Genomic DNA, 26,539 nt, shown 5'->3' with positions numbered 1-26,539 from the left:
CTATAGACTCATTCCAACTATAATCAAATAATGTATTGATTACTACTAGCAGGACAAAAATCTCTGAGCCAAACTTGAGATTGCTGTGAGCATGGGGCTGAGGAAAGGATTTTAAAGGCAAAAACCTCAAGAAGACCTCAAGTATCTGAGCCAGAAAAGCAAGAGGTGTTTTGATCTTTCAAGGTTACAAAGTTAAGGTGAAATGAAGGTCTGAAAAGCAGGTTACAGAAGCCAAGAAAGCATTTAGTCATAACAACAACTAGGTGGTTACAGCTGTACATTTTTTTTGGGGGGTGCATAAAGTCAGGGTTACTGGGAACATATCTTCCAGGGACTGGAGTCTGAAACAAATGGCTAATGGGTAACAAGCTATCATAAACGGAAGGATTTTGTTGTGTTGTGGTGTCAATACCAGGAGCTAGCACCACCAAGATGTTTCAAGGGAAACATTTACCTATGGCGGAGGCAAATTCTCAGTTTTCCATGGTAGCAACATAAAAATGACAATCAACTAAAGTTGAGGAACCACTTTATAGTAAGCAAGCATGTGATTAAAAAGAGAATTTTGCAGTAATTGTTATGATCATTGGAAAGGTACACATTATAGGCTGGTGGTCAGACAGTTAACATACCACGAAAGATTTTATGACAAGTTGATTCTCAAGACAATGGAAACGATTTGTAATGTGCAATTCACAATACCATTGATGAATAACAAATCAAGAAGTTGAGCATCAGTTTAGTCTGTGGCTTCTGGGATGATGACAGCAGACACTGTAGGGAATAATGCAGAGTTAAACTATAAAGAAAAAAACAGAGTCAGCTGTTCTGCAACATGCCTCTCTCCTGTTACAAAGTTCTGTAAATCATTAGAGATCTTCTCTGATAGAAATAGGTCACAGGTGTTCATAATGTCTCCTCAGAACCATTAGTTTCAGATTTTATAATGATTTACAGATTTTATAATGCATTCAGAACAAATGGCCCACAAGTGAGAGTGAGTAAAGTAAGTAATTAGGAACCTACCAAGGCGCTAAGTGAGATACTTAACCATAAGGACCAGAAGAATAGGGACTCATACCAATTTTGACTATTTGAATGCAATTGTTCTTTTTCCTTAAATTTTTGTTTAACTAGATTCAAACTTCCTCTGACTATTCCCAAGTTATTGACATAAAAATAACATGTTCTCTGAGAGCCAGGAAGAGTGAACATCTGTTCTGTAGTATAACCACTGTCAGGGAGTCTAGAGAGGACGTCAGGTAGCTGACAGGTGTTTTCAGTTCAGGTAGATCTTGAGCAATCCATTGACTCAGGTGCTTAAAGTTTTGACTATCAGTGACAAGCCCAGCAATTCCCAGTTCTACTGAGTCTGTTATCCTCAACGCTATTACTAGGGGCATCAGCAACTCCAGTGAAAAAGTTCTAAAGGTACCCTGCCTCCTCCTCCTGAATAGTAATACACTTGAGGATTCAAATGAACTTGAATGCAGAAGTTACATGTCTTGGTAAGAATGAAGGAATCTAATAACAACCAAAGTAAATTTAAAATCTTGAGCTTGTGACTGATAATAGCAATCAGTGCTCTACTAGCTTACCAGAACTCCACTGATCAACACTAAAACTGAACTTCCGAGGTCTTAAGACAATAATAGCATAGAGAAAATAAGAAATCTGAAACAGTGTTGAATTTTGTCAAAGGCATTTTCAGCATCTAGGGAGATGATCATGTAGTTTTTCTTTTTCTGTTTGTTTATATGGCAGATCACATTGATAGATTTTCATATGTTAAACCATCCCTGCAATCCAGGGATGAAGCCTACTTGATCATGGTGTATGATTTCTCTGATATATTCTTGGATTCAGTTTGCCAGTATTTTTGCATCAATGTTCATGAGGGATATTTGTCTGTAATTTTCTCTTAGTTGTGTTTTTGTGTAGCTTGGGTACCAAGCCTCATAAAAAGAGTTTGGCAATGAACCTTCTGTTTCTATTGTGTGGTATTAGCTCTTCCTTGAATTTCTGGTAGAATTCTTCACTGAAGCCATCTGGCCCTGGGCTTTTTTTTTTTTTTTTTTTTGGTTGGAAGGCTTTCGATGACTGCTACTATTTCATTGCGGGTTATAGGTCTATTTGTCTGTTCTTGATTTAATTTTGGTAAGTGATAGTTATCCAGAAATTTGTTCATCTTTGAATTTTCAAATTTTGTGGAGTACAGGTTTTCAAAGTATGACCTGAAAATTGTCTGGATTTCCTCTGTGTTCATTGTTATGTCCCCCTTTTCCTTTCTGATTTTGTTAATTTGCATGTTCTCTCTCTGCTTTTTCATTAGTTTTGGATAAAGGTTTGTCTATCTTGTTGATTTTCTCAAAAAACCAACTCTGTCTCATTGATTGTTTTTGTATTGTTTTCCTGGTTTCTACTTTATTGATTTCAGCCCTCAAATTGACTATTTCCTGGCATCTACTCCTCCAGGGTGAGTTTGCTTCTTTTTGTTCTAGAGTTTTCAGTTGTGCTGTTAATTCTCTAAGTGATTGTCCTCCATTTTCTTCATATGGGCACTTAGTGCAATGAACTTCCCTCATAGCAGTGCTTTTAAGGTGTCCCATAAGTTCGGGTATGTTGTGTCTTCATTCTCATTTAATTCTAGGAAGTCTTTAATTTCTTTATTTCTTCTTTGACCCAGGTATGGTGCAATTGCGCATTGTTCAGTTTCCATGAGTTTGTAGGATTTCTGCGATTTATGTTGTTGTCGAATTCCAATTTTAAAGCATGGTGGTCTGATAAGATACAGGGGGTTATTCCAATTTTTTTGTATCTATTGAGGTTTGTTATGTTACCTAGTATGTGGTCAATTTTAGAGAAGGTTCCATGTGGAGCAGAGAAGAAGGAATATTCTTTTGTGTTTGGATGGAATGTTCTATAGATGTCTGTTAAATCCAATTGAGACATAACTTGTGTTAGTTCTTTTGTTTCTTTGTTAAGTTTCTGACTGGTGGTCCTGTCTAGTGATGAGAGTAGAGTGTTGAAGTCTTCCATTATAAGTGTGTGAGGTTTTATGTGAGCTTTGAGTTTTAGTAGCATTTCTTTTATGAATGTGGGTGCCTTTGTATTTGGGGCATAGATGTTCAGAATTGAGATTTTGTATTGATAGATTTTTTCTGTGACGAATATGCTGCTGGATGGCAGCTTAGACCAAGGTGGTGAGCACAGCTCTCAGTGCTGGCAGTAAACATACCCCACCATCTTGCATAGACTTCAGTTAAAACAGCTGTGGCTTTCATTTGACCAATGTTGTTTCAGATAAAAGACTTGTGGCCAGAAAAAGATAAAGATTTACAGTAAAAACAGATTCAGATAAAGAAAAACCTCTAAAGGTTTACAGTGTGTTTTAAAATATATGTAGGCTTGGGAGAGAAAAAGAAACAGGATAAAGTGGTTTAAAAAAAATAGAAAAAAGAGAAAGTAGCTGGGTGTGGTGGCTCATGCCTTTAATTCCTGCTCAGGAGGTAGAGGCAAGCAGATCTCTGTGATTTCAAAGTGAACCTGGTATGCAGAGTTAATTCCAGGACAGGCAAAAGTCACACAGAGAAACCCTGTCTCAAAAAATGAAACAATAAAAGAAGAAGAATAGAGTAATAAAAAAGCCACATGAAGATGGAAAGCACAATGACAGTCTGGATACTGTATGCTATTGTGTTGCAGTATGTTTATTTTGTTGAACATCTAATCTCCTCTTTATAAAGTAAGTCAGATCAATGTGCCAGTCACACAGTGATCAGGGTTTAATATGTTTGAGCTTAGGTAGCCTAAAAGTTTATATTTTCAGCATTAGTCCCCAGAGAGTAGATCAATATTCAAAGTGTCAAAAGTAGATCATAAAGGCAGGCCTTTGAAGGGAATATGCCGTCTCTTTGCTTCATTCTGTGTTTTCTGAAATGAGAGATTTGCTGATAAGGTGCTGGATGGTTTGGGCCTGCCCTCGGGTCTCTGGATTTTGGTGGGGGAAAAATCCTTTTTTAAACCTTTGCTATTCATGTGGTGCTTTTTAAATGAAATGCTGAGGCCTCCAGACTCAGAACCTTCTATTAATAATCAATTTTATCATTACCTTATTTGTGTTAGAGGACCTGGCAAACCTGTATGGGATCTGGTGTGATATATACATACATACATACATACATACATACATACATACATACATACATGATTCCTATTCCTGATTATTTCTTGTAATTGTAGAAATAATGATGTTAATTCTGTATCATCAGGAATAAATCCAGAAGTTTCAATGTGTAAGACAACTCTCTCTCTGCATATTGATTGGGAGTTGGTAACTATATTGAGAGGTTCTGTAAAGTCCATAAGTACCATGAAAATGGCATACAATTCTGCCTTTTGAATAGAGTTATAAGGGCTTTTAACTGCTTTACTTATATCAACTATATATCCTGCCTTACCTGATTTGCTCCAGAGATTGGTGTTTTCCTTACAATGTGTGAAGGGTCCAAATAGTCTTTTTTATGAATTTTATTCTCTCACTTTTGGGATAATTGTTGCTAATCTTTCCCAAAAATTACTGCAAGCTCTTTGCCAATATTCATTATCTTTCCATAAGGAGGATATTTCCTCATTACTGGAAGATACTATAATTTCTTCTGGGGACTGTGTGTGGAGAAGCCTGTCCCAGTGGACTGGCCATCCAGAGCCTGCCATCCTGGTCCTTCCTCCACCCACAGGAGGAGCCTGCCTTCCAGTGCCCTGCTCCTAGCATCCTGAAGACTGGGGACTGCACACAGGGGAGCCCATCCCAGCAGACCAGCCTATCCAGAGTCTGCCTGTGTCCTAGTCCCACCTCTACCCACGGGTGGGGGTAAGTGTGGGCCTGTTTCTGGCCTGTCTTCTGGTGCCCTGCTCAGAGCCTCCTGAGGAATGGGCACTATGTTTGGGGGAGCCCAGACCAGTGGACCAGCCCATCCAGAGTCTGCCAGCATCCTGGCCCCATCTTCAACCACGAGAGAAGTCCTACCACCACTCACTGGAAGAGAAGAGCCATCAGACTATTGGATCTGCTTACATCCAGCAGAAGAGAAACATGGTCCTGTACCCACCAGGAGAGGGAGAGAAGCCACCAGTACTCACTGGAAGAAGGGATAGGTAGACGACAGTGTAAGAACACAGTCAACAGCAGAAAGATCAATATGACATCACCAGAGACTAGGGACTCCACACCAGCAAGACTTGAACATCCCAACACAGATGAAGCAGAAGACAACAACCATAAAAATAATTTTATGATAATAATAGAGACCCTCAAAGAGGTAATGAGAAAATCCCTTAAGAAAATGGAAGAAAAAAACAAACAAAAAATTCAAGAAATGGAGGCAAAAACAAACTAAAAATTGCAAGAAACAATTTAAATAGTGCAAGGCTTGAAAACTGAAATAGAGACAATAAAAAAAAAATAAAACATAGTCTGATGGAATACTGAACATAGAAAAGCTAGGCAAACAATCAGGAACTACAGATGCAAGCATAACCAACTGAATACAAGAGATGGAAGAGAGAATCTCAAGCACTGAAGATAAACTAGATTCATCGACCAAAGAAAATCTTAAGTTCAACAAATCCCTAACACAAAATATCCAGGAAATATGGGACACCGTGAAAAGGCCAAACTTAAGAATAATAAGTATAGAAGAAGGTGAAGAAACCCAACTCAAAAGTGCAGAAAATATATTCAACAAAATCATAAAAGAAAACTTTCTCAACCTAAAGAAAGACATGCCAATGAAATAAAAGATGCTTACAGAACACCAAATAGAGTGACCCACACACAAAAAAGTTCCCTTGCCACATAATAATCAAAACACAAAAAAAAAATACAGAATAAAGAAATAATATTAAGAGTAGCAAAGGAAAAAGGCCAAATAACATATAAAGGTAAACCTTACAGATTACACCTTACTTCTCCATGGAAACTCTAAAGGCCAGAAGGTCCTGGATAGATATTCTACCAATGCTAAGAGACCATACATGCCAGCTCAGACTACTATACCCAGCAAAGCTTTCAATCAGTGTAGGTGGAGAAACCAAGATATCCCATAACAAAATCAGGTTTAAATAATACATATCAACTAATCCAGCCCTACAGAAAGTTCTGGAAGGAAAACTCTAATTCAAGGAAGTTAACTACACCCCAAAAACAAAGGCAATAGATAATCCTACTTTACCAACAGCCAAAAAAAAAAAAAAAAAAAAAAAAATGGAGGGAAACCCAAACACAATACGACACCACCACCAAATCCAAAACAATTAATCAATGGTCCTTACTCTCCTTCAATATTAATTGTCTTAACTCACCTATAAAAAGACACAAATTAACAGAATGGATGCAAAGACAGAATCCATCCTTCTGCTGCATACAAGAAACACCTCAACTTCAAACACAGACATTATCTAAGAGTTAAGGGTTGGGAAAAGATTTTCCAATCAAATGGATCCAAGAAACAAGTGGGTGTAGCAATCCTAACATCTAACAAATTAGACTTTAAACTAAAATTAATCAAAAGAGATGAAGAAGGTCATTTCTCATTCATCACAGGAGAAATCCATCAAGATAACGTCTCAATTCTGAACATCTATGCCCCAAATACAAGGGCACCCACATTCATTAAAGAAACTCAAATCACATATAAAACATCACACACATGTAGTGGGAGATTTGAACACCCCACTCTCACCTCTAGAAAGGTCCACCAGACAGGAACTTAACAAAGAAACAAAAGAACCAACAGAAATTATGACCCAATTGGGTTTTACAGACATTTATAGAACATTCCATCCAAACACGAAAGAATATACCTTCTTCTCAACACCACGTGGAACCTTCTCTAAAATCGACCACATAATGGGCAATATAGCAAACCTCAACAGGTACAAAAAATTGGAATAACCCCCTGTATTTTATCAGACCACCATGCTTTAAAATTAGAATTCAACTAGAATTAGAATTCAATTAGAATTCAAATTGCAGAAACCCTACAAACACATGGAAATTTAACTATGCTCAATTGCATCACTCCTGGGTCAAGAAAGAAATAAAGAAATTAAAGACTTCCTAGTATTCAATGAAAATGAATGCGCAAAGAGACACTTTGAAAACAGTGCTAAGAGGAAAGTTCATAACACAAAGTGTCCACATGAAGAAACTGGAGAAAAGTCACACAAGAGAATTAACAGCACAACTGAAAGCTCTAGAACAAATAGAAGCAAACTCATCCAGGAGGAGTAGAAGCCAGGAAATAATCAATTTGAGGGCTGAAATCAATAAGGTAGAAACTAGGAAATCAATACAAAGAATCAATGTAACAAAGAGCTGGTTCTTCGAAAAAATCAACAAAACAGACAAACCTTTATCCAAACTAATCAAAAGACAGACAGAAGACATGCAAATTAACAAAATCAGAAATGAGAAGAGAACATAACAATGGACACGGAGGAAATCCAGAGAATTTTCAGGTCATACTTCAAAGACCTGTATGCCACAAAATTCGAAAACTCATGGAAATGAACAATTTTCAGGATAGATATCACTTACCAAAATTAAATCAAGAACAGATGAGCAATAGCCCCTAATGAAATAGAAACAGTCATCAAAAGTCTCCCAACAAAAAAAAAAAAAAAAAAAAAAAAAAAAGCCCAGGCCAGATCGCTTCAATGCAGAATTCTACCAGAAATTCAAAGAACAGCTAATAGCAATACTACTCAAATTGTTCTACACAATAGAAGCAGAAAGTTCATTACCAAACTCTTTTTACAAGATGACAATTACCTTGGTACCCAATCCACACAAAGACACAACTGAAAAAGAAAACTACAGACCAATATCCCTCATGAACATTGATGCAAAAATACTCAATATAATACTAGCAAATCAAATCAAAGAAAACATCAGAGAAATCATCCATCATGATCAAGTAGGCTTCATTCCAGGGATGCAGGGATAGTTCAACATATGAAAATCTATAAATTCAATCCACCATATAAACAAACTGAAAAAAGAAAAACCACATGATCATCTCACTAGATGCTGGAAAAGCCTTTGACAAAATCCAACATCCCTTCATGATAAAGGTGTTGGAGAAATCGGGGATAACAGGAACATACCTAAACATAATAAAAGCAATACACAGCAAACCAACAGCCAGTATCAAACTAAATGGAGAGATACTCAGTGTGATTCCTCTAAAATCAAGAACAAGACAAGGCTCCCCACTCTCTCCATATCTCTTCAAAATTGTACTTGAAGTTGTAGCTAGAGCAATAATAAAACAAAAAGAGATCAATGGGATACAAATTGGAAAGGAAGAAGTCAAACTGTCACTATTTGCAGATGATATGATAGTTTATATAAGCAACCCAAAAAACTCTACCAGGGAACTCCTACAGCAGATAAACACCTTCAGCAAAGTGGCAGGATATAAGATTAACTAAAATTAATCACTAGCCCTACTATATACAGACAATAAAGGAACTGAGAAAGAAATCAGAGAAACATCACCCTTTATAATAGCCACAAACATCATAAAAATATCTTGGGGTAATGCTAACCAAACAAGTGAAAGACCTATATAATAAGAACTTTGAGTTTTTATATAAAGAAATTAAAGAAGATACTAGTTCTTGGATAGGTAGGATCAACATAGTAAAAATGACAATCTTGGCCAAAAGCAATCTACAAATTCAATACACTCCCCATCAAAATCCCAGCACAATTCTTTATAGATCTTGAAAGGACAATCACTCAACTTTATATGTAAAAACAAAAGATTCAGGATAGCCAAAACAACATTGTACAATAAAGGAACTTCCAGAGGCATCACCATCCCTGTCTTCAAGCTCTATTATAGAACTATAGTCCTGAAAACAGCTTGGTACTGGCACAAAAATAGACAGGTAGACCAGTGGAATTGAATTGAAAACCCTGATATTAATCCCCACAACCACAAACACCTTATTTTTTACAAAGAAGCCAAAATTATACAATGGAAAAAAAATATCATCAACAAATGGTGCTGGTGTTTAGAAGACTGCAGATAGATCCATATCTATCACCATGCACAAAACTTAAGTTCAAGTAGATCAAAGACCCCAACATAAGTCCAGCCACACTGAACCTCTTAGAAAAGAAAGTGTGAGGTACCCTTGAATGAATTGGTACAGGAGACTTCTTCCTGAACAAAACACCAGTAGCACAGACATTGAGATCAACAACTAATAAATGGGACCTCCTGAAATTGAAAAGACCAGGCTGGACAAACCCACAGCTGACCTGAACAAGCGGGAGCTCATGGACCCCAGTGTGACATGTGGAAAACCAACATAGGACCGACCCAGACCCCTTGAATGAGGGTATTAGTTAGGAGGACTGGGGCTATGGGGCTTCTAGTAATGGATCAGTATTTATCCCTAGTATACAAATGGATTTTGGGAAACAAGTCAACATAGAGGGATACTTTCTCAGCTTAGACACATAGAGAGGGCCCAGGCCCTGCTCCAAATGATGTGACAGGGGATGGGATAGGGGTTGCTGCTGGGACGGGGAGGAGGGGAGGGTGAGGGAATTTGGAATGACATGTAAAACAAGCTTGTTTCAAATTTAAATAAAAAAATTTCAAATAAAACAAAATCAAATCAGAATTCTTTTCTATGTATGTTTTTAATTTTTAAATTCTGTTTATCTGCTAGAAGTCTTCATCCCAATATGATATCTTCCCTCTGCATCAAAATCCCTGGAATGCATTCCCTAGATGATTACATAACCAGAGTGCAGTCAAGCTTTGGATACATGCGGTTCACAAGTGCTTCTAGTATTTTCTTTTCTACCTGTTTGAATTCCTTTTCAGCTTCCACTGATAATAATCTTGGACTATTTAAGTCCTTGTTCCCTTTTAGGGTCTTTTTCACATTTTTTAGATCATGTCTTTCTACTCCAATAATAGTCTGTAGCTGGGAAATCTCTCTTTGCAATATTTTAATATCATTGAGTCTGATGTCGATCTCTTCTGATCTGTACTTTTTGTGGTCTCACTTTCTGTAGACCTATATCATATCCTAAGTATTTAATAGACTCCCTCCTCTCTGTATTTTTGGGGGCAATTTGTAATCTCCAGCGAGGTAAAACGTTCTTCACTTCCTCAAACATTTTTTTTCTAACATCTCTGCCTTAGAATCAGCCAATGAACTATCATCCATGAACCTGTGTATAAATTATTTCCAATGGTTTTTGCACAAAATATTGGCACAGGGTAGGGCTATTTAACATTCCCAGTGGAAGGACATTGCATTGATATCTCTTGATAGGATGAGAATTATTTTAAGTAAGCACCATGGAGGCAAATTCTTTCCTATCTTTCTTGCAAAGGTATAATGAAGAAACAGCCTTTTGAGTCAATAACTATAATAGGCCATTATTTAGGTGTCATAGAAGGCAAGGGCTTCCCAGACTCTAGAGAGCCCACTGAATGAATTACTTTTTGGTGGCTCTCAAGTCTGTAAGCATTCTCCGTTTTCCGGATTTCTGTTTAATAACAAATACAGGAGAATTCCAAGGGCTGTAGATTCTTCAATATGCCCAGCATTCAGCTATTCCTGAACCAGCTGTTTTAGAAACTCTGGCCTCTCAGAAGTTGTAAGTCATTGCCCCACCCAGACAGGTCCATCAGTTAGCCACCTTAAGAGTAGGGCTTTTGGTTCCTTTGTGAGTTTGACACTGTTGTATTCTGTTTTTGTGTCACTTGTATTATTGGTGTCTGTTTTCTATAGTGTTTTTTTTTCATAAAAACGTTTGTTTATGGTTCATTTCTGATAATGGGGGAATGTTGAGCTGGGTATCCCATTACTGCAACAGCTCATGACTGCATAGATTTGCTGCTATATCAGCCACATATGGCCTCAGCCTTCCTTTCTGTCCTTCTGGCCCTATACATTCAACCCATCTTGTGCTCTGTTTTACCTGAGATAGAGTTCCAATCCCTAAGAACTGAACATCTACCTCCTGAAAAGGCCAACTTGAATGCCAAGATTCTGAAGGTATAATGATAACATCCACATCTGTGTCCAGCAATCCTCCAGTATAGTGCTATTTACCTGTACCCTTAGTTTTGGTCTTTGGTCATTTATGGAAGTCTGCCAAAATTGTTGTTTGTTTGTTTGTTTGTTTGTTTCCTTTGTGGAGTTTTGATTCACCCTCCAAATATATTCTACCATCCAGAGCAGTGTGATTTTTTTTTACAATAGGTACTGAATTTCCTAATTGTTCTTGGAAGTATTGTCTTCCACAGTGACTGGGAATGACTGGACCACATTGGACATGGAGGCCTTCCAGAGGCCCCTCAAGGAGTTTCCTGATGGTGAAGTGTTGCCTTGTTTGTCTCTTGTTGATCTATATTCACTGGTCAATGTCAGCCTTTGCCACATCTACATAATCCTGAAGATTGGGGCCTTCTATTTGGGTTACTCCTAGAAGAAGCATTATTTCTAGGAATGCCTTGTCTACAATTTCTTTTCAGATGGCCTATTCTACTACAATTAAAACATTTGGTATTTTGATGTTTCCTCATACCTTTGGAGGTTGCTTCTCCTATCCAAACATCAGTGTTATAGTCAAAAGATTCAACATTGGCTGTGTGCAGGATCCATTTATCCATTGGTCCTGATCTTATTGTTAAGGTCCCAAGCAATTTTTACATTCTAAATTAGCATTATCAAAAGCCAGAGATTAAATGAGTACTCATTTAGCTTCTGTATCTGCTATCCCTATTTGTATGGCTTTGGTCAGTCTTTGCAAAAAAGTCCCTAACGGGTTATTTTGAGCCTTGTATAACCTTAGTATATGACCCAATTCTTTTCCCTTATTATTGAATCTTGTCCCAAACATTCAAGGGTGCTGTATGGCATAGGGACAAGATGTGTTCAATGTATGTAGCCTGAGAATCTGTATCAACATAAAGACCCTCATCAATAATTTGTTCTTGGGAAGCCACATAACCTTTGATTCTGCCTTGATGTTCAAAGGCTTTGGCATCTTCCCTCCAATATGACTTCCACTGCAGCTGTGTCCCAAGTTCTAGAATAGCTGAGACTAATTGAAGCCAGCCTTTTGGAGTTATTCTGTTTCTTGTAGCCCATGCCTTTACTAACTACCTCATATTTGGTAAATGCATGCCATAAGAAACCACTGCTTCCTTACTATCTTTTGAATCTTTCATATGTATCAGCTCCTATTTACATTCAGAAATAGCCTTCTGGGTGTTCAATATTTGCTGGTTTTTCAGAAATAGTAGCAGGATAGATCATAGCAGGTGATGATGATGATGATGATACAACCTTTGGTAAGTCACCTCTGACTCTGAAAGGTCCAGGTGATGTTAAATATTTTTTTCTCTTTTGTTGGTATCTTAACTCCTAGTGTATCCGTTTTAAGAGCGCCTTCTATGGCCTGTAATCTATTCATTATTGTTTCTCAGAGTCTTTGAACTCCCTGGACAGCAAAAGCTTCCAATGATTTCATTAAATCAGTCAGTTTCTTGTTCTCCTCATTCACATATGATTCTAGAGATTTAATATTCCCATCTTTAGAGATTATTTGGATGGCATATAGATTGCCTTCCAAAAACAATGTTCTATCTGAAAGCTTGTCATTAATCTTAGTCGTATACCTCTTCTAAAATTCCATACATTGCAGAAATTGGCATGGAGCAGTTAATTCTATCTATCTATCATTCGTCCGTCCGTCCGTCCGTCCGTCCGTCCATCCATCCATCCATCCATCCATCCATCCATCCATCCATCCATCCATCCATCCATCCATCCATCCATCCATCCATCCATCCATCCATCCATCCATCCATCCATCTATTTAGCTTAAATTGCAACATATAGAGTAATGTACTTCAAGTAAAATCCCAGAAGATTGAAGTCTAGGTGCTTGGTGGTTTCCTCGTTGACCTTAAGTTGCAATAACTATGTTTGGCCAGCAGGTGTCAGAGGTATACCACCAAAGCAAACCAAGGGGTAAAGATGTTAAACTATGATTTGTTCCTAATATATTACAATGATTTCTAAACAACACACAACAAACCCAAACTGAATGAATTTTTGTTAGAGAGAAAGGAAATGAAGCAAACTGCAGGCGCAGCAGGTGCTGACGGGCCAGTAGAGCTGGGCAGCTGTACTGGGTTGAAGCTTCAGCTATGGAGGGGTGTGTCTAGTGGTGGGTCCCTGAAAACTGAGAGATGGCTTTAGACAGGTCACTGTGCTGGGCACTGCGCAAAAGAGGCATGTGGATACGGAAGAAAAGCCTTTGGCAGCTCTGGGAAATGGGGGGGGGGCGCAATGGGCCACGCAGGCGGGTTGCCAGGAGCCAACTCCTACGCTTCCTTAGGAGGAGTCCTATCTGCACACCTGAAGCCATGCCCCTGGGATGCAACCACCACCACTGCCGAACAAGATGCCACTACACACTTCCTGTTGCCTGCATATCAAAATATAGCAGCTCCTCCAGTACCATGTCTTTCTGCATGCCACCATATCACTGAAACTCTGAAAACGTAAGCCCCACCCACCAATTAAATGTTTTCCTTTATAAGAGTTGCCTTGGTTGTGTCTCTTCACAACAATAGAAACTCTAAGATACTCGGTATACTCTTTTGTCTAATCAGCCCCACCCACAAATGTTCATGGAAATGAGTCATTGGTCTTGTTCAAGGCCTCTGGGACACCATCGTCACTGACCCTCACCAAAACTCTTGGTTATCCTGCTGTTGCCTCAAGCCACGGAGATCCTGCAGCTATGGTCCTATAGGACCAGTCCCTTCACATGCTCCAACGGGTCATAGAAGAAGTAGGTGTTAGGGTGTGCTAACCCAAAGCCCAGGATGTGGACCTGGATGGTAGCTGAGCTTGTCATTCTGGGATGCTGGGACCGCCCCATCAGGCCAAGGGCACTCATATGCCTCTGCCATGGTCTCAGGTGACTGACCAGACCCTGAGCATTTACACAGCCCTCAGTGGAACAGGAGCCACGGACATTGATGCAGACCCCAGCTATCATAGGGACATGGCCCACCACAGTTCACTTCCAAAGTTTAAGATCTACTGGCTTCCAGTGACCCTTTTACACAAACAAATACTAAACAAAATATTTACTCCCATGAAGCAGAAAAATGAAAACCACTTTACGCTGGATTCCGGGAAATTATATATTCTATAAAGGACTGCATGAAATAGTAAGTTAACTCAACTGTTTTCAGAGAATTTGAAGATCAATGTTCACAGCTGATAGGGGGCAGTGCACTGACAAAATTTCTCACAAAGTAGATCTTTAACAGATTCAGTTACTTAAAGCAAATCATCAGACTATTCCTATTGGTCCCTGTCTAACCCTGACTCAGAAGAGGAGCACAGGAAGAAGAGCACAGGATTAACCTTTTTAGTGTGTCTTAGTGAAAAAGAACTTTTTATTGCCTCCCACTGGAGATACAGATTCAGCCTAGATGGCCTTTCAGGACCTTTTTATTCACATTGGCAGCCTGGGGAGGTTCCAGTTACTTCAGATGGCTTTCCTCCTGATCTGCAATGGCTTGGTGGTTCCTCACACTCTTTTGGAGAACTTCACTGCAGCCATACCCAGTCATCGCTGCTGGGTCCCCATCCTTGACAATGACACTGTCTCTGACAATGACAGCGGAATCCTGAGCCAAGATGACCTCCTGAGGATCTCCATCCCATTGGACTCCAACCTGAGGCCAGACAAGTGCCGTCGCTTTGTCCAGCCACAGTGGCATCTCCTTCATCTGAATGGCACCTTCTCTAATGTGACAGAGGCAGACACAGAGCCCTGTGTGGACGGCTGGGTGTACGACAGAAGCACCTTCCTCTCCACCACTGTGTCCAAGGTCAGTCAGTTCAAGAGTTCATGATGGTGCTTTACTGGTAGCCTAAATAGTGCACATGTTTTGAGACTAGCCTTTGCTTTTAACTACTGTGATGATCTCTGTATTTATTGTAAGGCACATATTTAATGCATCTAGTGATCGCTTTGAAAATGTTAAGAATTTATTCTCCTTGTCCTTTCATTATAGGGATGATCATTGCTTAAGAAGTAATTTTTGTGCCAAGTCAGTGTAAGCGAATGATTCATGTGGAACCTCAAAACATGACAAGTCAGTATAATTTAGCTTTAATTTCAAACTTAAGATATTTGGAAGACTATGCAAAAATACAGTGGTTGGCTAGGGATGTGTCTCGGTGCTGTAACAATTGTGTAGCGCATGTGAAGTCAAGGATTCAAACTCTAACACTAACCCCCCCAGAAAGTTACCTTCCTTTATGACTTTAATGTGGCTAATGGCTAGCACACTTTCCAAATGTTAAAAGCCCTACAGTTCATCACTATCAAAATAATAGATAGATAGATATAGACTAGATGATAGATAGATAGAATCAGTGCCTAGTCTCCACACTTGAAGTAGTCATTTGGGAGATTGTGCAACAACAAACAAGATCCAACAAACTCTTCAATGGTCTCAAATACTTACATTATTGGGACACATTTGAAAACTTCTATTTTGGGGGTTGGGGACTTTGACACATTGTTTCTCTGTATAACCCTGGCTGTTCTGGAACTTGCTCTGTAGACCAAGCTGGCATCAAACTTAGATATCTGCCTGCCAAGTGCTGGAATTAAAGGTATGTTCCACCATTGCATAGATATTTGAGAACTTCTTAGCACAATTTACAAGTCATCACTATAACCTTCAGAATTACAGGAGATTCCCAGAAACAGGTTTGTTTAAGCTGAGACTTACTGGTAGATGTCAGGTGGCGATGAAAATGGCAAGTGTAGAGGAATACGGGGCTGGTACAGTATAATTGGAAGCTCATGTTGAAGAAATTTGAACAACTTACACTGACAGGCTGTCATGTTGCTTTTCTTCTCTTTCAGTGGGACCTGGTATGTGGATCTCAGGCACTGAATTCAGTGGCTAAATTTATATTCATGTCTGGCATGTTTTTAGGACATATTGTAGGTGGCCATTTATCAGACAGGTGAGTGACTGTGCTTTAAAACTCTCTCTATGTATTTTTATCATCTGTGAGTCATTTATTCATTCATTAAGAAATAATCATTGCAGATTTTATTTCTCTATATGTATCTTTGAGCCTGGAGATCATTGAACACAAATGGAAATGTTAAGTGTTTAAAAGTCCGTGTATTGTGTGAACACCGAAGTAGCTATTCAACATATGGTTTAGAGAAGAGGTGAAACCACATGATTTAGAAAGATACGAAGGTAACTATGGTAATGAGACAAATATGTTTCACCATATAGAATTTACCTATTTGAATATTGTAATAAAATATTTAGTAGAAAACACCATTGTCACTCTTAGCCTGGGTTACTAGCCATGCTTCTCAGACATTGCCCTAAACAATCATGGTGACAAGAACAGAAACTATGCCATAATTGCTCAAGCATGACAGTCGAATGTTCTTTGATTCCTGGGGCATCCAGTAAAAGGTGCAACTGACTGACGTGCTGGGAAGCTATGCCTGTTGTTTTTATTTTCACTTCTGCCAAAGGGGATTTCTTTTTTTTTTTTAATTGAAAAGAAATTTTTCATACAATATATTTTTATCATGTTTGCCCCCCTTCCCCATTCCTTCAAGATTTTCCTTACCCATCCAACTTTAGGTTATTTTTTTCTCTCTCATTTTAAAACAAACAAGAATTCAAAAAAAAAAAAAAAAAAAAAAAAAGAAAGAAAGAAAGAAAGGAAGGAAGGAAGGAAGGAAGAAAAACAAACAAACAAACAAAAAGCACAAAAGCAGAAATCAAAATAAGCAAAAGACCAATGAGACAAAAAAATGTCTAAAGAAATTAAAATGAGATCAAAAGTCAACAAAGATACTATTGAGTTTATTTGTGATGGCCAACTACTCCTGGGCCTGGGACCTACCCTGAAGTGTGTCTGAAATACTCAATGAGACCCCATTGGCAAAAAACTTAAGTTTCCTATCCTGGTGAGTATAAATTTCAGATAGCTTCTTGATTAGGGTTGGGGCCTCGCCCCCTCCCTCTCAGGGCTAGGACCTTGTCTGGCTTGAGTGCATAGACACAGTCTTGGTGAGTTCATATGTGCATCGATCCTTGTGTGTCTGGGGAGACTTTTCTTAGAGACACCCTCCCTCTGGACCTTACAGTCTCTCCACCTCTTCCACATAGTTCCCTGATCCCTGAGAGTAAGAGATGGAAACGGCCCAGGTAGAACCAATTGTCCCAAAGTCTCTCACTCGCTGCCCATTGTCCAGTTGTGGGTCTCTGTGTTAATTCCTGTCTCTTGCAAGAAGTAGCTTCTATGCTGATAACTGAGCTAGGTACTGACTTATGGGCTTAGCAGTATGTCAGTAGGCAACATCATATTGCTATGTTCCTTTAGCAGAAAAATAGTAGTTTTTCCCTATTCCCATGACCTAACTAGTCTGAGGTTCTTGGCCACTTAGTATTGCGGTTAAATAAGGATCAGGATAAACAAATAGGCCAAATAGATGTTTATTCAGGGAGAAATAACTTACAACCTAGACAGATGAACACCAGGAAATTCCACCCGATGCTCTCCTGTCCGAGTCACGCCAGCAAGAGAGCTCCCCCCCCCTCTTTCTCTGACCTCCCTCCACAGGTCACTTCCACCCATGGCTCCACCCCCAATGGGCATGGTCAGTGCCACAGAAGGACTATCTCACTACAATTCCCCTTTTAGTCTAAAGAAAAGATTTAGGCTTAATACAAAACTATATACAAAACAGTGAATAACAAGTGTGCTCTAAGAAAAGGAAATTCGAGAACAAAATGACCTACATATCTAGTCCTAGGGTGAAGGCATAAAGGAATTTATAATAGAGTTGTCCTAAGCTGGAAAACGTAAATCTAGTACCTAATATATCTAACTAGGAAGAGAGAATAATAGTTGTGATAGTTTAATCTTCAACCTCATCAAGACCTGAGAAGAAAAATAACGATACTAGAGTAGACAGGAAGTGCGGATGGACAACTTCCAAAAGGTGCAGTGAGGACAGAAACAGCAAGCCACCTGGACAGTCACCCTAAGTCTCACAGCAACGTTGGTACACCCAGTTTTGGCTAAGGCCAAGAGAACTTGACAGACCACAACAGCAGGGAGGTAGAATGGCTGTCTTACCCTGACTTGGCAAGGTCCAGCAGTCTTCTATATTTGTCTCCTGCAAGCACATAGGACTATATTTGTCTCCTGCAAGCACAAAGGACTGCATGTCCAAATCAGTGGTCAAGGTGGGGGCAATTCTTTGCCCAACAGGCCATTAGCTGAGGCGAGAATGAACTCCAGCAGGAGCAACAACAGTGTCCAACATATTTTCAGGAAGTGCACGGTGCTGTCAGGAGCAACAGTATCTCATGTCAACGGAGTACTAATATTAAAACATTTAAATGCCATGTTCTGCATGTCTATGAAGTGACTGAAGATTAAGCATCTATATCTGACTAATCTCATAGGTACAGGAAACATGAGTGACTATAATCTGTAATACTCAGGAACTTAGCTAAAAAACTGATTAAAACTTCCCTGAGTAAAGCAGGAACAAATACTTAAACAATATAACTATATACATATACATACATATAAATCTCTAAAATAGAGGTAGAGTAGAAATGTCAAGACAAGAGGTAGAACTATAAAGGGCAGCATGATAAATATCCCAAATTGTATCAATATACAAAATGTCTTGAATACAAGAAAAGTATACATACATAGAATATGGTAAAGAATAATGTGCATAAAACATTGTAAGTGGAAAGATTTCACACAATATAACAAAATATAAACTTAATTTTACATAGCTTACCACATATAAGAATACATAACAATGTAAGCTATAAAATACTATATCATTCTTACTCAAATTCACAAGAAAATAGGCTAATCTACCTATATCCCATCTAAACCATACCTTTCCCAACCATTTCCTATTACTGTCTAAAAGATAAACCCGAGTGTAAGCATCACCTTCCATACCCAACCCTAAATAACTAAAACCAACCCAAAGACGATGACTATTATCCCAAAATTACAAGGGTAGGGAAAGGGGGCGTCTCTTCACCAGTTGAGAATTATTGTAATTAGGTACCGTGAAGGCAAATTTCTCTTTATCTTGTTCTTTTAAAGGTATAGTGAAGAAGCAATCCTTTAAATCAATAACTATAATAGGCCATTCTTTGGGTATCAAAGAAGGCAAGGGCATTCCAGGCTGTAAAGAGCCCATTGGCTGGATAACTTTATTGATGGCTCTCAGGTCTGTAAGCATTTTCCATTTACCAGATTTCTTTTTGATCACAAATACAGGAGAATTCCAAGGGTTGGTTGACTCCTCGATATGTCTAGCATTTAGCTGTTCCTGAACCAGGCTTTCTAAAGCTTATAACTTTTCAGAGGTCATAGGCCATTGTCCTACCCAGACAGTTTCCTCTGTTAGCCATTTTAAAGGTAGGGCTTTTGGTTCCTCTGTTTGTTCAGCACGTGTATTCTGTTTTTGTACAGCCTGGATATTTGGTATCTGTCTTGTATAGTACTTTATAATATTTTTTCCACAATCATGAGGTTGTTTATGGTTCCTATCTAATAATGGAGGAATGTTAATCTGTATAATTCCATTGCTGTAATAGATCACGACCCCATAAATTTATCAATACATCAGCCACATATGATCTCAACCTTCCTCTCTGTCCTCCTGGCCCTATACATTCAATCCATCTCATGCTTTGTTTTACCTGAGACAGGGTTCCAATACCTAAGAATTGACCATTTACCTTATGCAGGGGCCATCCAATCAGAGAGTAGTTGATTACTCCCTTAACATTTATGTTTTTGTTGCACCAGTACATCTTGCGGGCAGGTCATTGTCACAGATTACAGGATTTGTAGCTGGGAGCTATTGATGATTGCCTTTCTCTTTGGGTGATAGTCAGAGAACCGTCTAGTACTGTGAACTAGTAGGGGTGAGCCTACTAGTTAGGCACCACTTAGACTTTTCCATCTTCAGTGATATATGTAAGTGAAGCCTTAAAAAATAAATAGGGTCTTGCCATCAGGTTGTGGTGAGTAACCAGTAACCTTGGCAATAGTCTGAAGTCTAAGGGTTTCCATGGGATCCCTTTGCCTATAACTCTACAAAATGTAACCTCTTCTTGGCATTAGAAGTGTTCCTTGGTAGCGTAAGATGTCTAGTTGGGACATTGTCTCCATTTAGACTGTGTGTGTGTGTGTGTGTGTGTGTGTGTGTGTGTGTGTGTGTGTGTGTGTGTGTGTTTTAGGGAGCCTTTATGGTAGTAGAATTCCATATGGTTTTTCAAATGCCCCTTAATGTTGGTTGTCTTTTCCTGTATCCCTCCTTTGCCTTTCTCTCTCATCACCTTCTTTACTTTATCCTCCTATTATAGTTTTCCTTTTGTCTCTCCATAACAATATATCCCATTTTCCCTTTCTTCAGAGATCTTCTCTTCCTCCCTACTCACTATATACTCTGTAGTTATGAGATTATCATACACATGAAAAAGCTTGAAAGCTAACATCCACATTGTAGTTTGAATAAGAATGGCCTCTGTAGGATCATAAGTGGCACTATAAGGAGGTGTTCCCTTGTTAGAGTATGAGTAGCCTTGTTGGAGGCTTGAGTTTTGAGGTTTCAAATGTTTAAGTTAGGACCAGGTTGCCTTCCAATCAAGATGTTAAACTTTCAACTATCTCTCCAGCATAATATCTGCCTGCATGCCACCATGCTTCCTACCATGATGATAATGGACCAAACCTTTGAACCTGTAAGCAAGCCCCAGTTAATGTTTTCCTTTATAAGAGTTGCTGTTGTCATGGCATCTATTCACAACAGTAGAATATTAACTAAGACACACACATAAAAGAAAACATACACTATTTGTCTATTTGGGTCTTGGTTACTTCACTCAGGATTTTATTTTCTAGCTCCATCCATTTACCTTGAATTTTATAATTTAATGAAATTATATTATTTCTTGGCAGCTAAATAATAGCTCATTGTATAAATGTTCCACATTTTATCTGTTCTTCAGTTGATGGGCATCTAGGTTGTTTCCTATTTATGGCTACTATGGATAGAGCAATGAACATGGGTGAGCAAGTGTCTCTGCGGTAGGATGTAGAGTTCTGTGGATATATATCTCAGAGTGGTGTAGCTAGGTCTTGAGGTAAATCTTGTTCCCAGCTTCCTGAGGAAACCCCACACTGATTCCCATTGTGACTGTACAAGTTTGCAGTCTCACCAGCAATGTGTGAGAGTTCTCCCTTAACTCCACACCCTCTCCAGCATGAGCTGTTGATCTTGGCAGTTCTGACTGGTGTAAGGTGAAATTTCAAAATAATTTTGATTTGCATTTTCTTGATGCCTAATAATGTTGAACATTTCTTTATTTCTCAGCCATAATGTGCTTTGAATTTTGAGAACTCTATGCTTACTTCTGTACCCAATTTTTAATAGGGTTTCTGTTTGTTGGTGTTCAGTTTTTTTTAGTTCTTTATATATTTTGATATTAATTCTCTATCAAATGTGTAATTGATATGGATTCTTTTCCTATTATGTAGGCTGCTGCTTTGCCTTAATGGTGCTATCCTTTGCTGTACTAAAACTTTTTAGTTTCATGAGGTCCCATTTATTAATTACAGTTCCTAGTGCCTGTGCTAACAGTGTCCAAATTGATTTCTGTCTTGACCATTTTTCATTCAGTGGTGACTTGTTCAGTTTCCACGACTTTGTAAAGTTCCTTTTGGGGTAAAACATCTGTAGATATCCATTTGATGAATTATAGCTTTTAACTACAACATGTGAGTTTAACTGTAATAGTGCTTCTTTTATGAACTTGGGTATCCTTGTGTTTGGTGCATAAATATTTATAATTGTAATATCTCTTGGTGGATATTTTCCTTTGGTAAATATGTAGTGTCCTTCCCTATCTCTTCTGATTAGTTTTGGTTTGAAATCTATTTGATCAGATATTAAAATTGCCACACCTGCTTGTTTCTTGGGTCCATTTGTTTGTAATACTTTTTTCAATCCTTTTACCCTGAGGTGATGCCTATCCTTGGTGCTAAGATGTGTTTTGAGTGACAGCAAAAAGATGCATCCTGTTTTCTAATCCAATATGTTACTTCTGTGTCTTCTTATTGGGGGAATTGAGAACACTAATATTAAGAGTTATCAATGAGCAGTATCTGTTGATTCCTGTTATTTTCTTTCTTTCTTTCTTTCTTTCTTTCTTTCTTCCTTTCTTTACCATGTAGAGATTTTTTTCTCCTAGAATTATTTATTCCTTGTGACTTTTTGGGTGCAGTCAGCCTCCTCAAATTGAAGTTTCCTCTCTAGAACATTCTGTAGAACTGAGTCGGTATGTAGAAATTGCTTAAATTTGGTCTTATTGTGGAATGTTTTTCTTTCTATGTCAACTATGATTGATAATTTTGCTAGTTATAGTAGTCTGGGCTGGGTACAGTAATCTGAGGTTGCTAAGAGTCTGTAGAAATCCATCCAAGTCCTTTTGTCTTTTAGTCTGCTTTGAGAAGTCAGGTGTTATTCTAATGGGCCTGTCTCTCTATGTTACTTAGTTTTTTTTTTACCTTAGCAGCTTTTAATATCATTTCTTTATTCTGTACATTTAGTATTTTGATTAAGTGTCATGGGGAATTTATTTTCTGTTTTTATGTATTTAGTGCTTTTTATGCTTCTTGTATCTTAATAGGCATTTCCTTCTTTAAGTGGGGGAAATTTTCTCTTATGATTTTGTTGAAAGTATTTTCTATGTCTCCAACTTGGGTTTCCTCTCCGTCTCCTATCACTATTATTCATACATTCGGTCTTTTCATAGTGTTCCAGATTTCCCAGCTGTGTTGTTCCAAACTACCTGGGTATTTTTATATTTAACATTTCCTTTGACTGAGCTATTTTTTCTACCTTGCCTTCAACCTGAAGTTCTCTCTTCCATGTTTTGTAATCTGTTGATGAAGCTTACTTCTGAGGGTTTTATTTGACATCCTAAATTTTTAATTTCCAGTTTGGGCTCTTTAGTGATTTTATTTCTTTGTTAAATTCTCCTTTTATGTCTTATATTATTTTCTTATTTCATTCAACTGTTGATTTTTGTTTTTACTGACTTCATTAAGGTATTTAATCATTATCCTTTTTACGGTCCTTGAATGTGTTCATGATTGTTATTTTGAACTTGTCTTGTGCTCAAGCTGTATTGTGTTTCTCAGAACCTACTGTAATAGAGTTCTGGCAGAGTCATATAATCTTGGTAGTTCATATTTGTGCTTTTGCACTGAGATCTAGGCATCTGGAACTGTGATATTTGAGGTGTTTCTTAGTGCAGATATTTGGTCTTATCTTTGTTAGGTGGGTGTTCTCTTCTTTGATTGCTGTTGTCTTCTGTGGACGCTAGGCAAGTGTGGTGGCTATGAGGTCCCTGGTAGATAGTGCTTCTGGTTGGTGGGCAACATAAAGGAATGGAGATGGGCTGGGAAGAAAGGCTGAGAGGACAGGTGGAAAGGGCTAAATTGTCTCAAAGCAGATTTCTAAAAGTCACACTTTTAGTCATGCAAAGACCATCTAACAACAATGGTCATCACAATTGGTGGCATAAGAATTTGGATTCTGATATTTATGGTTGTGAGCCTAGTCTTTAACGGCTGAGCTGACTAGGGAGATTGAGCCAGGGTAGGAATAGAAGACAGGAGAGAGAGGGGAGGGAGGGAGGGAGGGAGAGAGAGAGAGAGAGAGAGAGAGAGAGAGAGAGAGAGAGAGAGAGAACATAAAAGAGGGGGCTATTATTGGTTTGAAGAGAAAACTGAACCTAAAGAAAAGTCTAGAGACCTACAAGACTGCCGCCAACTAACAATTTGAGCAACCATGGAAAGGCTACCATAAATGCCCTTCCCGGATAGTGAGATCAACAGCTAAATTATCCACCATCATGGAGCCTTCATCTAGTACCTGTTGGAAACAGAAGCAAACACCCATAACTAAACACTGAGTCGAACTAGAATCCAGATGCAGAGGGAGAGGACAAGACCAGGTTGCAGAAACACATAGAGACAGCTGACCTGAACAAGGAGGAGCTAACGGGTCCCCAGACTGATAGTTGGGAATCCAGCATGGGACTGACTCAGACCCCCTGAATATAGGTCTCAGCTAGAAGGACTGAGGGACCTCAGACCACTGTCTGATGTATTCCTGGTACAGAAAAGGACCTTGTGGACACATCCCCCATGGAGGATACTCCCTTAACTTAGAGACAGGAGAGGATTCCTAGTCCCTACTTCAAATGACTTGGCAGATTTACATGACCCCACCTGGATGGCATAGCCCTACATGTGGAATTGGGGTAGGGGAGTGGAAGGGGAGGGTGGTCAGGGTGCATGTGAGGGGGGAAGAGGGTAAGAAGGAGGGAGGGAGAGGGAACTGGGATCGACATGTAAAATTAAAAAAATTATAAAAAATAGAAAAGAAAAGAAAAAGAATTTGGATTCTGTACCTGAAAACATGTCTTTTAAACAGAAACCTATTTTTGCCAAGTAAGTGTCTACATGTCTCTCCATATCTCAGTGAAACCCCATTAAAGTATTAATTACTTGGTTTGTAAATTTATTATTCCCTTTTTAAAGACAGTGTCTCATTATGTAGCACTAGGTAGCATATATTGGTTTTACGTGTATTCCCTCAAGTTGCCAAACTTTAGGATTACTAGGGTTTGATGGTAGTTACTCTTTGCTCTTTGAAGGACCCGCCATCCAGTTCCCAAATAACCACACAGACTTGTTCTTTTTTATGTATGCCTGGGCTTGGCTTAGATTGTTTCTAATCAGCTTTTAACTTAAATCATCCCATCTACCTTTTGCCGTTGGGCTTTTACCTTTCTCTATTTCTGTATATCTTTCCTTCTTATTCTGTGGCTGGCTGTGTGGCTGGCCCCTGGCATCTTCTTTCCTTCCCCTTTTCTTGCTTCTTCTTCTCATTATTTCATTCTATTTATTGTTCCTGCCTGGAAGCCCCATCTATCCCTCTCCTGCATAGCTATTGGCCATTCAGCTCTTTATTAAACCATATTTGTGCTTTTGCACTGAGATCTAGGCTTTGCATCATAAATAAATATTCCACAACATAAACAAGTGAAATACATCTTAAATTAATATTCCACAACAAGGGTTGAAACAGATGTTAAGGTTGAAACAGATTTGGGAATACAGGGCATTATAAGTGAAAGGCAAGCAGTTGGCCATGAGATAGGAAACTACATAAACAAAGGGAAGGGCAGTAGTCTGTGAAAAATAAAGCTGGTACCCACAGAGACCCCCTCTGAGGGGCATGCCCAAAGTAACTTTGCTCTAGTAAATTTCTCAACTCCATGGGCACTTCTACCTTCATAAACAGTTAAGTAATGTTTGTACCTAATTTTAATAGTCTGACTTGTGGGTTAAAAACAGATTCTAAGAAGCCTGCTCCCCTTCCAAGGAGGGAATACCCAGACCATTCTAGGAAGTGACAAGAGGAATGCATCTAATAGATACAGATATACAATCTCAGATATTAGAGGAAAGCTTTGCTGTCATTTGGCTCATTTGGCTTTCCACTCTGGAGTAGAATTAGTGCTCTTGCTCACTTCCCTGATTAAAAATAAGCTATGACTTATTGTTATGTCTGGACTGCTGTGAATTCCTATACTTTGGCAGCATAAGAAACAAGACTTCTGCAAACAAAACTCCTAATAATGCCTTACTATAAAAATCACACTGGCCTCTAATTTCTTTGTGTGCTAGAGTAGCATTCAAATCATGGTCCTGGTGCCTCAGTTTACCAAGTTATAGAATTACAGATGGATACAACTACACTTGGATAAATAGTCTTCTAGAAAGTATATCTGTCCAATAGTCTCTCGAACCATCTCTTTCTTGAATAGGATATGTTAATTGACAATATTATTTCATCTGTTCAAAGAACTAGCTCATGTCTAGGTCTTTATCTTTAATTCATTCTCATTATCTCTGTTTTTTTATTGAGGTTTTTTAGCCTTTACACATTGAGTATTTTTCTAATATGGTTGCATTTGCTCTATCATTTTATTTTTAGCTAATCCAGCAGACGTGTGTGAAAATAGAACAACATCATATAACTAATGGTGACACACATCCGTAAACAACACAGAGGGTTTTTGTTTTGATTTTTGTTTGTTTGGTTGGTTTTTTGTTTGTTTGTTTGGGGGGGTTGGTTTTTTTCCTAGACAGGGTTTTTCTGTGCTGGGAATAAAGATGTGCGTCACTCCTGCAAAATGGAGATCTTAAGCTTATACATCAAACTAGTTCTAATATTAGAGAAAGATAAGTTTCATCTTCAAGGAGTATCCTGACAAATGTCAGTCTACCA

The 26,539-nt window shown here is 38.6% G+C and overlaps 1 protein-coding gene across 1 annotated transcript in view; it reads left to right on the top strand.

Moving 5' to 3' along the window:
* The first annotated feature begins 14,531 nt into the window (after nucleotides 1-14,531).
* The window catches only part of LOC127228797 (solute carrier family 22 member 19), a 29,474-nt gene continuing 17,466 nt past the window's right edge, over nucleotides 14,532-26,539 (top strand). The window contains exons 1-2 of the mRNA XM_051193866.1: nucleotides 14,532-14,960; nucleotides 16,010-16,113. Of these exons, the coding sequence (XP_051049823.1) occupies nucleotides 14,559-14,960; nucleotides 16,010-16,113 (506 nt within the window). The 5' untranslated portion in view covers nucleotides 14,532-14,558. The remainder of the gene's footprint in view (nucleotides 14,961-16,009; nucleotides 16,114-26,539) is intronic.

The sequence above is a fragment of the Phodopus roborovskii genome, unplaced genomic scaffold (genome assembly GCF_943737965.1).
Source record: "Phodopus roborovskii unplaced genomic scaffold, PHOROB, whole genome shotgun sequence".
Lineage (NCBI taxonomy): Eukaryota > Metazoa > Chordata > Mammalia > Rodentia > Cricetidae > Phodopus > Phodopus roborovskii.
This window is presented reverse-complemented; position numbering and strand designations above follow the sequence as displayed.